Here is an 11,877-nt window from a genome sequence, read left to right as displayed (position 1 = left end):
TGAATGGTTGTGTGGCCCTGCCATTGGCTGGCGACCAATCCAGGGTGCACCCGGTCTGGGATAGACTCCAGCCTCCGGATTTGCCCCTGTGTGCAATTATTACCAGACTTTACTTTCTGGACACAATAAAAGCGAAACATTGAGGGTTCAATAGTAAAACTTTATTTAATATCTTTATTGTGGTTATACAAATGTTACGTATTTATAAATTACATATATATAAAAATCTGAAATGAACTTTTTCGTTTTACAGAGAAGAATTTCAGCCAAACGGTGGAAAACACATCTTAACTGCACTAAAAGCCTTTAACTGGATAAGCGGTCAAATGTGCACTGCACTAGTTGAGGCTTATGAACACATTTTAAAATACAAATTTTAGAACAGTCGAATAAAGAAAATCTGATTAAATGAAATAAACCATCAGATACCTTGCAACTTAAAATGTCCCACTACCTGCATTCACATTCTTAGTCATTAATACTACATCCACAAACAAAACAAGAATTAGAAAGTGCAAAAAAAGTTTGTCAACGGTTTAAAAAAAAAAAAAAGGTAAAAATCTTCAGTCCTTCCCTTTAACCTTTTTTTGTCCTTTGTTGGATTTGTTGAGGATCTTCATGAGGTTTTTGGACATAAAGTACGGCTTCTGAATGGATCCATCGTTGCGCTCCAAGTCCTCCACTGTGAGGAAAGATTGAATAAAGTAAGGAAACGAGAGCTTCTGTATCGTATAACAGCCAATTGTTTTGTGCCTCTTCTTTAAATGTTAAAAGGCTGTTAACTACACGTTAGCACAATCAAAAACCCTCTTGTATTGGCAGTATTTCTGTGTCGATATGAATGGACCATGCGCATATCAGCACTCGGTAAACATTACTCACAGAAGCAGAGGAAGAGCGTATCGACACACATGTTGTACACGCTGAAGAATCCATGAGCTATGAGGTAGCTGCCAAACACCACCGTCTGCAAAGGAAAAGGAAAATAAGACCACATTTTTATTACTTAAACTGGAGGATAACCATTGGTAACTTACAATAATTGGCATCCAGTAGTAGTTGAGCGTTTCAGAGCGGAAGGTGTTGCCTGGTAGCAATATTCGCCCAGAGAAGAAGAAGAAGGACAACACGCCTGAAACAAGAAGGGGATTTCAGTCTCTCTTCCTCCCTGGTACGGTCATCTGAATGCTTATTGGCCTTTCCCAAGTGCAACCCAGCCCCGACGCGTGGCGCCATCCTTACCCACGCCGGCGACCACCAGGAACTTCCCGAAGAACAGCAGCAGGTCTGTCACTTTATCCAGCACCACGACCCTGAGAGGACATGCAGGCAGAGTCTCCATCACATGGAAATATATTCATGTTACAAACAGGTCAGACTAAATGCAGCCAGCTAGCATTAAAAAGACAGACTGCAAGTCCTTTAGTATGAAAAGACCACAAACCTTACTACATTTCTCATGAGCAGCATGAAAGCATTTTTGGCTGAGACGCAGAAGTTTTTCCCATAAATTGCAATCTGTTGAGGAAAATCAACTTATTTTTTTAGGGAAAAATGTTTTACATAATATAAATATTATCCAGGAAAAAGTAATCAATAGAAAAATTCTGAATTTTTTGCACTGTCCCTTTTTGACAGTACTGAGCTACACTGCCATAGTAAAAACTATGACACGTTTTGCTTACCATGATGTAAGCGTTCCTGTTGAGGAACTTGATGAACTTCTCCAGACACCAGAGGCAACACTTCAAGCAGCAAAGTACGAATCGTGCACATGGATTCTGTGCCTCTGGACACCACCAAGACATGTTAGGTAGCCATCACACACACACACACACACACACACACACACAACTGATTTGCGAAGGTAACGCAGACAGTGAATACAAGATGAGGGCAGGTCTGCCTTACCTCTAGTCTTATGGTCAATGTACTCCAGAATCATCCTGGCTATCTGCACCAGGGTCAGGATCAAAGCGCCGAATGCCAAAGAGCCCACATGGTACCTGAAGTGTACAAAATGATCATGCCCCATTCCACAAACTGTTATATGCAGGTCTACTGCGTCCTCTCATGACATGTGGATAAAAAGAACAAAAAGAAGCGTAACCCTCTGTGGGATAGAATGTCATCACGTCAGTAGAATTACCAGACGACAAAGATACAGAACGCGACACCTTTGAGAATACAGGCAGTCCTTTGTTCGGTCACTTCTGGGAGGGACGGACACTTTTATTCTTGCAGACCTTTAACCAATGAACAGCTCATGAACGTACCTGAGTGATCGTATGAAGCTGGCACTCAGGGGAAAGGTGGGAATGTCATTTGGTTTGGTGAAGGCCCAGTAGTAGGAGGCAAAGGCCCCCGCCAGCGTGCACTGCCCCAAGGCGATGATGAAGTTGACACACCAGAGGAAAGCCACGGCGTTGTAGATCTGTAGGTTGAAGAGGTTCCTCTGGAAGACCCCCTCGTCGTTGTACTTGATGAAGATGCAGCTGGCTGAGGGGCAGCCTGGGTAGTCAGTCGAGTTGAAGTCCTGCGAGGGGGAGAAACGTACGAGAAGTGAGAAGGTCCAGTGGGCGAGAAATGCTTCTGAGCAACGACAGTATGGCTTTTAGTCTTGTCGGACATCTGATTGAACAGGTGGTATGGACCTTTTCTAGATGGTTATTCATTTAATATTGGTACATTACGGTGGTTAAAGATGGTGATTTGGCAGCTAACAGCCAACTCAAACTGAACGTTTATGAGAACCCGTCACTGTAGGACACCATGCTCATGCACACGGTGTTCCTGTCCTGCCCACCTCACCTGAGGGTCACAGGTCACAGAGCCATTGATTTTCTTACAGTCGTCAAGAGTGGAGTTTAGAGCCACCACTTTGTAGATCGGTCCTCCCGAAGTGGCCAAATATCTACATTCGTCACTTTAAGCAAAAAGGTAGAAGTGATGGTAGAGGGGAAAAAATAAAAGCATACAATGGGGGAAGAGTTGTTGCAGAAACATTTTACCAATAGTCTAAAGCAGCACGCGGTACACTGGGTAATTAACATGTACGCAAACACATATGTATCCATAAAATGAAAGGATACAGAGCAGTGACGGCCCAGTAAGCGACACACACCAGCAGGAGAACAAAGGTGACCAGAGGGTAGAGCAGAGTGGACATCATGTGACTGATTGCCCTGTTGTAAACAAACACAAAACCTACAGGGTTATTTCAAGGCCATATGCACTTGTCACAGAAACTAAAAATAGACCAGATTAAGATCTAAATGAATCCCCAGTAAGATTATGGACAGAGACAGCGTAAGGTGTGTCATGAACACGGCCTCACCTGCTGGACTCCTGGATTAAGGCGATGGCGATAAGGATTCTTGTGCGCAAGAAGATGATGGTTAGCAGAATGATTCCTTCCGCCACAGATATGATGATCACTGAGGGGGGAGACACAGAGCAAATATCCAGCGTAAACTACAACTACAGTTCTGTCCAGCAGCAATCCTTAAATCAGTGTTATCAATTACCAGTATCATGAATCAACCAGTGTTATAAATGGGACACGTGCGTATACCAACAAGGGTTTTATTGCATTTATTTATGGGATGTGGATATGACTCAGTATTTATGATATCATTGGTTATCTCCCTTTTACAACGCTCACTTCTCCTGTACTGGGGTAGAAGCCCAGTCAAAACACTGTCTACGCAGTTAATTGGCTTATTTCTTCTGATCTTTGTATCCACCAGCCCCACGGCCACCAACCACTGAAGTAAAAAGACGCAGCTCCACGTTTAGAGAACCGTTTTGTGATGTTGGCGACTCACAGAACGCCAGCCAGGTCTCTTGGACTTGCAGGTAAACGTTGAAATTGGTGGTGAAACCGATGTTACTGATGGTCTGATGAGTCTTTCTTGTAGTTATCATATTCCCAGTAGCAGTGCCATATACCTGAGAGAGAAACACAACGAAACCTCTCACTTATAGAGGAACAGTTATCATGACAGATAGACTGTTTAGAGCACATCAGACGAGAACTTCTGAGTTGACATTGTCTGGGGCAAAGTGCTCCGGTGGAGTGTTTACCATATGCCCCAGCACCCAGGACTCCTACGATGAGCACCCACACCATCACCGGCGCAGTGAATCTCAACAGCAACAGGAACAGCATGCTGACCACCATTGCTATGACCAGACCACTGAGAGGGGAGACAAAGACATTAAAGAAGTCAGTGCATAAATTATCAAATTGTAAAAGTCATACATGTTGCTCCTTTTATTTGTATTTCTGCCAATAGGTGGCAGTGAAGGTGCTGCGGAGTTTTGTCAAGGCGACTCACAGGAGAATCCACGGCCATGACGACGCAAAATCCTCAAAGATGCGGACGCCAATGTCCCTGGCATTAAATCCACCCACAATGTCCCTGTTGAAGAGAAAAAACAAGGACAAGCCACGTTGGGAACCGTTCTCAGACTAATGTCCTTATGAGCACACACACACACACACACACACACACACACACACACACACAGGAATAATGGAAACAGCTTCAATGCAAATCTGAAGGAAGCTACAAAGGCCGCGTTGAGTAAAAGGCTAGTGCGCTAAAAAGAGAGCTTTAACCCAGACACACACAGAAGAGTCCCAAGAGAACGTTATACATGACATTGAAGGCGCCAAGAGCAACTACCACCAACTGCTACACAAATCCTCAACACAAAAACTCACAAAACCACAGACCCTGTGCTGGAGATGAGGAGGAGGAGGCGAAAGAAACAGGCTTATTAAAAGAGTGCGCGTGTCTCCATATGCGCAATCTTTGATTCAACACAGGGTGCTGGATGAATATTTGCTTTAAATCCACACATGAGGAGACCAGGCCTCCGATCCATCTTACCCCGTGCCGTTCTTGATGAGGTCGACTGTGTCATTGATGGAGGGTAATCCGGGAATATTAGAAAACTCTGAAGGGATCCTCCCCAGTGCCGAAATGTCGGGCAAACATCTACCCAGCACTGATGTAGAGAAGATGATATTATTATTATACTGGTACAAACCAACAGCGTAGTTCCTGTACGTTAGTGGTTAAACCCACAGCCGCGTCAAACGAGCAGCTGCATTGAACTCACCACCAGCCTTTAGGGCAAATGCATCGTCAGACACAAATGAATATGGACATGATGTGTTTGAGTGCAGTGGTTTTACTCACCAGGGGTCGTGGGCATGTAGAAGAAAGGACAAAGCTCCTTGTCCACAATTTCTTTGACAGTCTGAAAAGAAAAAAACATATGTTTTAAGAATAATGTACAGGCGAATTGATTGAAGTGTGAGGGTACTTTTGCTGATTAAACTGCAGACATCAGACGTTGAAAGTTCCCACATGGCAACCACTTGGGACTCGCCTTGTCGGTGGTCGCCAGCTGTATGGACGGAACACAGAGGCTCTGATTGAAAACGTCTGCTGGCTTTTGACCATATGACAGTATTCCCACAGCCCCAAACCCAGTGGGGCAGCTGGCCACGCACACCTTTAAGGGACAAAAAAAAAAAAAAAGATTAATAAAGAGACACTGGAAAAGTTTGGATAATAGTTTTGTTTAATCAGCGTAGCCTTTACTACCTGTGTGGTTGGACACTGAAACCCATTAAGGGCCGTTGCCATAGCGTTAGCAGATGTGGCACATTTAACAATGTCAAAGTAGAACAGGTTGGGTCGGCCTCTGAGGGAGAGAGGGCAGGAAGAAAGAATTGTTTAAATACAAAAAACACATATTCATTATATCTAGTACATGTAAAAAACAAATGATGTGAAAAAGGCAAAAGATAGAATGAATTACTCATTTGGTCCAATGCCGCAGAACCACCCAGTTGAGTTTCTTGGATAAAGAACATGTCTTGGATCTCCAAAAAGCCAAGCTAATAGAAACACACACAGAGAAAAGCCATTTACATTAAATATATATATATATATATATATATATATATATATATATAGAGATCAAATTATTAATCCTCAGTTATGTGCATTTTTATACTTAACAGAAAATAAAACTGCTTTTATTGTGCTTTTAGGGGCGAGATGTGCCATTTATTGAGCAAAGAAAGACGTGGGGGGGATTCTGGTGTTATAGCGAACTCTTAAGCAATTGTGTCATTATTTATCAACTTGTTGCCCAACATTTGAACAGTGTTATACTTAGATTGGGGTCACAAATCATTTGTTAACACCTTTAACTTATTAACAATGTCAAAAACATTTGCAGTGGCAATATAGCTCAAATTGTTGAAGTAGTAATTTGAGCTATAAAAAGGGTTTTGCAAGTGATTGTTGTATTAAAAGACATAAACACTACAAATGAAATAATTATTTCAGCCCTTTCACAAGCCGGGACAACAGCCTGACAGGACGCACATTACAGTTTACATTAGATACATGTACTATAGTAAATTATTTAGTAAATGCAGCTCTTTTTGTTGTAACTTCCCAGTGGATTTCTCCTCTTCTGAGGTAATGAAACTTGCTTATGATCGGCTTCCATTGAAACAAGTACCGGATTATTTGGGACACGCATCAGTAATCAGATAGGAGAAAGGGGAAGGAGTGTTGGAATGACTTTGCCGAGGCAATAAAATGCTGCTGATTGGATGATCGCATGGAGATAAGCTGCTCCTAAATGATAACAATACTATCTATATGATGAGGATTGATGACAAAAATCCATAGAAGAGGTAATCCAGAATTACAATAAATTGGATTATTTTAAAAAGACTGATGAGCATCGTGTTAGCTCGGGACAAATTGTGGAGTGCTGGAGATTTGAGACCTCAGCGTGAGGTCAAAGAGAGAAACAATACCTTTTAGCCGTTTAAATAGAGCAACTGGATTTTGAAATATTGACAGTTGTAAAAAGTGTTCCAGGAAGTCACTGTTGTACAATGACTAACGGTCTTTACACTTCCGTTTTTTGTAGGTGTTAGACAAACTAGACCAAATGTGTTCATCAGTGAGCTTTAGGGGAGCTGCCCGGGGAAGATAGTCGGCTAGTTTTCTCCTGTTCACAATTTTAGTGTTTAATTAATTCATTAAAAAAAAACCCTGATGGACACGGAAATGTTGCCGTTCATGTCCTGTTCCTTTTACAAAAGGTAATGGGAAAAAGGAGTGGCCGAGTGAGAAGAGGATGGAAATGAATGGCCGACTGTCGGGGTCGTTCTCACCTAAAATCCCGACTGCCACGTAGCCGAGGACGACCGCCATGAACAGGACGCAGCAGATTATATCCGTGCATCCTCTGATGAAGGGAGAGACGGCGACAGGTTATAGTAAGCGGGCTTTTGGCCTCGGGGGCCGACGGGTGTGATTCTTTCAGTCACGAGAGAGTTGGCAAACAGAGAAACCGCTCGCCCGAGGGTTTGGGGATTAAAAGGGAATTGTTCAGCGGGAAACAACCAGTTGCTAATGAGACAGACTCACCTTTTCTTCATGGGTCCATTGAACGTTGGGTCGAACTGAGCGGGTTCTCCTGGGAAAAGAAAACAGTAGGTAGCTTTTAATGCACAGTCAATTAATCGCCGACTGGTGCAACGTCATAATCAGCACATTCCGGTTCCGGATGGATTATGAAGTGCACATTAGTTTGCCTTGCTTTCATAATGTCGCTTCATCTGCAGTCCCACCTCAAGGAAACTACCTGCTGATTGTAGGAAAGCTTGAGTGTACAGAAATATGGGAGAGTTGGTGTGAGTAGAAAAAGCACGGGCCGTTTTCTTTGAGTTAATGTATTACAGTGAACAAGGAAATACTTTGAGACTGAATCTCTGGTTTTTATGGGTCGGTTACACACTGGTATGGAACAATAAACGGACCAGAACAGGGCCAACAGCCTGGTAAAGGAAATGCATGTGTCATCGTTCTTTCCTGGAACAGAGGGAAGGCTGCCAGGAAGAACAAAACAAACTGCTTTCCATACGAACGTAGAGCAGCTCGTTCAGGTTACTCTGTGTGCTGAGAGAGTGCAGAGGTGGGGACCCGAGTCACCCAGCGCTCGGCCTTATTTGAATACAAAAGTAAATTCAAAGTCCGGCTTATTAAAAAGAGGGAGCGTGAGAGGAGTTTGGCTTTCGACAGCCCGAGAACTCGTTTGTGGAGATCCCAACTGAAAAGCTTCCTACAATGGCAGCCTCAATTAGCCTCGGCCGCATCATCCAGCAGGGCGGGAAAACCGGCTCGTTGGATCCAAGGAGACGATGAAGACACCCTCCCTTTGGAAGGTGTCACAATGACACGTCAACATAACGTGTGCATGTTTGTGCTCCAGCACTATAGAATAAGTAATGACTCAAATGAACTCACAACCAAACAAAGTGTGGAGCTGCTCATTTGGTTTAAGTGTTGGATTCCCGTCTCTTTCTTGCAAATACCAGCGTGCTAAATTTGATTGGTCTGCGGGGATATTTTCCATGAGGCAGCTCACTGTAATCATTTATCTTAGTGGCTACAGCTAAAGGATCTCTGCTGACTGTCATTTAGACACAGCGAGCCGCCCGTCAGCACTACTGAGAAGGATGCAAATATAGAAACAGGATGCAGGAGTTTGGGGATTTTCTGTTTACCTTACAAAGACGATCAGTACGGGTTTAACAAACGTAGATGGACCAGTGGCAGTGAAGCACAGGTTCCACGTCTTGGATAAGAAGGGCTCCCTTCAGGCCAAACACTACTATCTGATATGGGTGTTAGGTAAACAAACAGTATGTCAATGGAGAGCAGCCACAAAGAAACACAAATTTGACCGACCATAACGCTCTATCCAAACTTTTCAACAAAGAAACCTGTTCATCGGCCTCCCGTCGGGCCGCAGGAGTCAGATTTCAGCTTTTCCTGGATACTGTTGAGGGTCTGGAGATAAAGGCTCACTGTCTGTGTGACTCTTTAAAAAGGAGGACAGTTCAGTTCTTTTTATGGCCTTGTAAAAAAAAAGGTTTAAGGACAGCTTTAAACCTTTAGACCTTGAATCTCAGGCGGGCCGGATGTGGGACGACATGCGAGGACACCGTCGCGTGACCTTGAATGAAGGAGGAATGGACTTCTTATTCTACTTGAATCAACAGCGGCTCAAAACAGTCGTCATTGGGGGCAACAAATGAGGAGATCCATAAAGAAAGTATGTAATGAGGTCAATTGACTGAGGCAATCGTACCGTAAAGTGTGATTTAATGTACCAACCACCGGGTTAATTGGTAACATATAGAAGATGTCATGGGAAGAAGAGGTGTAAAATAGGGAGGGCAGGGAGACGTTCATTTAAAAGTGGGATTGATTTCGTTGTCAGAGTATGATGTCACTTTTGAACACTTTCATGGTTGACCCGTTGAGGCCATGAATTTTTAACGCCACCACAGTTTACTATACGAAAGAGAAAAGCAATAATTCCCCACATTTGTAGGTGTGGCAAAAAAAAGTTAATATTTAGCGGTTGTGCTTGGAAAAAGGACGCTTAGTTGTTAAAACACCAAATCAGTCACCAAACACTGGTTGGTTTGAGCGCCAGTGGAGAGTTGCTAAAGCTGCAGGTGTCGGTTTATCGGTTCACAATCCCGAAACAAGATGTTCACCCGTTTAACTTTTTCCTAATGTAAATGACGTCAGTTGATACGTCTTCAACACAAACAGAACTCTTTCCGTAGGAGGAATATTCGGTCTGTGCACGATGACCCCCACCAGCTTCATACTCCACGGCCACGTTAACTAGCTTGGGATTTAAAATGAGGCTCAACTCTTTGAAATGTGTAACTGCCCTCAACAAGAGTAAAACCCAGACGTGTTGGACGAGAACTTCATTTGGCACCATTGAGCCCAAATTGAAATGAATCGTTCAACAAAAGGATTTCTACTTCCTCATGACGGCTGGTACAGCAGCAGAGAACTAGGAAGTGGATCAACAATCAGATATTTGGTGACGAGTGGCTTTACGGAGGCCGTCGGCATAATCGGGGACGGTCAGCGCCGACACTTGTGGGCTCCGCTCCTGTTGTCCTCGCGTACTCTGATGTTTTCATAAGCTATTTAAAGAGACATGAAATCTGATATTTAGCTTTAAGGAGGGTTTGTTTACTGTGCCGTTTGCCAAACCTCCCAGACGGTCAATAGACTAGTGACCTCATTGATATATCACACATACCACAGAGTAAACATGATACAGAGAAAAGCATCTGAGGGGAACATGACAAGCCGGTTTTTAAGATGTTTCAGCAGATAGAACTTTGTCTTCTGTGTATTATGTGGTACTGTAGTTCCCTTTTAGGTGCCTGTATAAATAAGTCAGACACTATAAGGAACATTTTGCAGCTATTGTGGATTCCCTCCTTTTACCGAAGTGTAGATTGAATATCTGTGGCTTTTGGATCCTTGCTCCGACATAATACACGCTTTCAAAACGTCACCCGTTGATGGACATTTTCAAACAATTTCTTGCACGTAATAAAACAAACAATGGACAAAATTAATTGACTGAAGCTGAAACCATAAATTGATGCCAGAAAATTTGACTAATTATTTGCCATTACATTTAATGGCAAAATAAGTTTTGTTTTTTCAAAGAAACAAAAAACACACAGATTCCTGTGTGTTAATGTCACAAACAGGCAGTTAACAAACGGGACATCAGAGTAGCTACGATCATTAACTCACAAAATAAAACGTTAAACGTCTTCACAAAACCGTCTTCATTACTGGCTGACCACCATTTATTTATTGATCATATAACTACTTTCACCACAACAACAATGTAGATTGCATCATGGGGGTCGCGCTCATTGGAGTTTCGTGGGTTTTCAAAGTCTTTCTGACTCTTTAAAGAGAATCAATGTGTCCTTGTCACATGTTTCAAACTTCATGTCATCATCCAAGCTAGATTCAAACTTAAATCAAAAGACGATTAATAAAAATACATATACAATGGAAGAGTTTGTAGAAAACTGAACTTGTGAAAATATATATATATTTTTTTAGAAAGAAACGTACGCTTAAATGTTAGTAAACATTTAAAGCATTTCTATTGGTGATAACGCACAGGTGTACAATCTAAACTTAGTGTGTCACTAATTCACTCTGCAATTGTAAAGTTCACTAGTAGCTAGATTTAAATCTGGTGTAAACACTGTCGATCTATTGATGTATGAACTTGAATACGTAGTATCGTCCTCGCTGATGCTGCCGTTCTCTCTTGAAGCGAAGGTGAGGCGGGAGGCAAACTCACCGTACTCGGAGTCCGGATCGGTCTTCTCCGTTTTACCCATTCTGCACCTTCACCGCCTCCACTTCTCGCGCTCGGCTTCCTTTTCTTGAAAGTTGTGAAGGAAAGTTCTAAGAAAAAGCTCAAATTGCGTTTAAAACGAGCTCCTGCGTGCCGGAGCGGCCATGGTAACGAGCTTTGAGAATCTTTTTCTTCCTGCCACTTGTAACCAGGCGGTGACGACACGAGCGCACCTGCGAAGCGATGCACACCTGCGCGCGCTGCCAAAGGTTGCTTTAGGAGAAGAGGGATCACTCTAACGGAGATTGTAAAAACTTGAGTGAAAATGTTCCAGGCAGGATGTCTAATGACAGCCCAGTAATCCTGTTGGCCAACGTTGAAAATTTGTCTAAAGTAAAAGTTTTTCTTCAAAAAGACTAAAGTTAGTCTATTGTAGACGTTAAAAAAATACAAATATATTTGATCCTCTCCTTTGTGGTATTTCAGTTTTATATAAGTTTACGACCATATTGCATTGCATATTACGTCATTGCAACGCTGGGACGATCGTTTTTCAGCTATAACCTGTTTGTCTGTCAGAGACTCCTTATTAGAATTATCATCAGAGTGGGACATCTTTCT

The 11,877-nt window shown here is 42.8% G+C and overlaps 1 protein-coding gene across 1 annotated transcript; it reads right to left on the bottom strand.

Moving 5' to 3' along the window:
• Positions 1 to 139: 139 nt before the first annotated feature.
• slc44a4 (solute carrier family 44 member 4) lies at positions 140 to 11,779 on the bottom strand. The gene is given in 23 exon segments (XM_040188260.2): positions 140 to 682; positions 883 to 967; positions 1,038 to 1,132; positions 1,243 to 1,313; positions 1,445 to 1,518; positions 1,686 to 1,789; positions 1,912 to 2,006; positions 2,277 to 2,536; positions 2,812 to 2,914; positions 3,093 to 3,185; positions 3,338 to 3,437; positions 3,828 to 3,907; positions 3,909 to 3,951; positions 4,087 to 4,199; positions 4,341 to 4,424; positions 4,899 to 5,016; positions 5,211 to 5,271; positions 5,404 to 5,529; positions 5,622 to 5,721; positions 5,839 to 5,917; positions 7,220 to 7,293; positions 7,476 to 7,524; positions 11,260 to 11,779. Coding segments are annotated over 23 exon segments (2,166 nt in total). The 5' UTR covers positions 11,300 to 11,779; the 3' UTR covers positions 140 to 563.
• Positions 11,780 to 11,877: the final 98 nt, after the last annotated feature.

Source organism: Gasterosteus aculeatus, chromosome 10 (assembly GCF_964276395.1).
Source record: "Gasterosteus aculeatus chromosome 10, fGasAcu3.hap1.1, whole genome shotgun sequence".
NCBI classification, from domain to species: domain Eukaryota; kingdom Metazoa; phylum Chordata; class Actinopteri; order Perciformes; family Gasterosteidae; genus Gasterosteus; species Gasterosteus aculeatus.
Note: the sequence above shows the minus strand (reverse complement) of the source record. Positions and strands in the feature narration are given on the sequence as shown.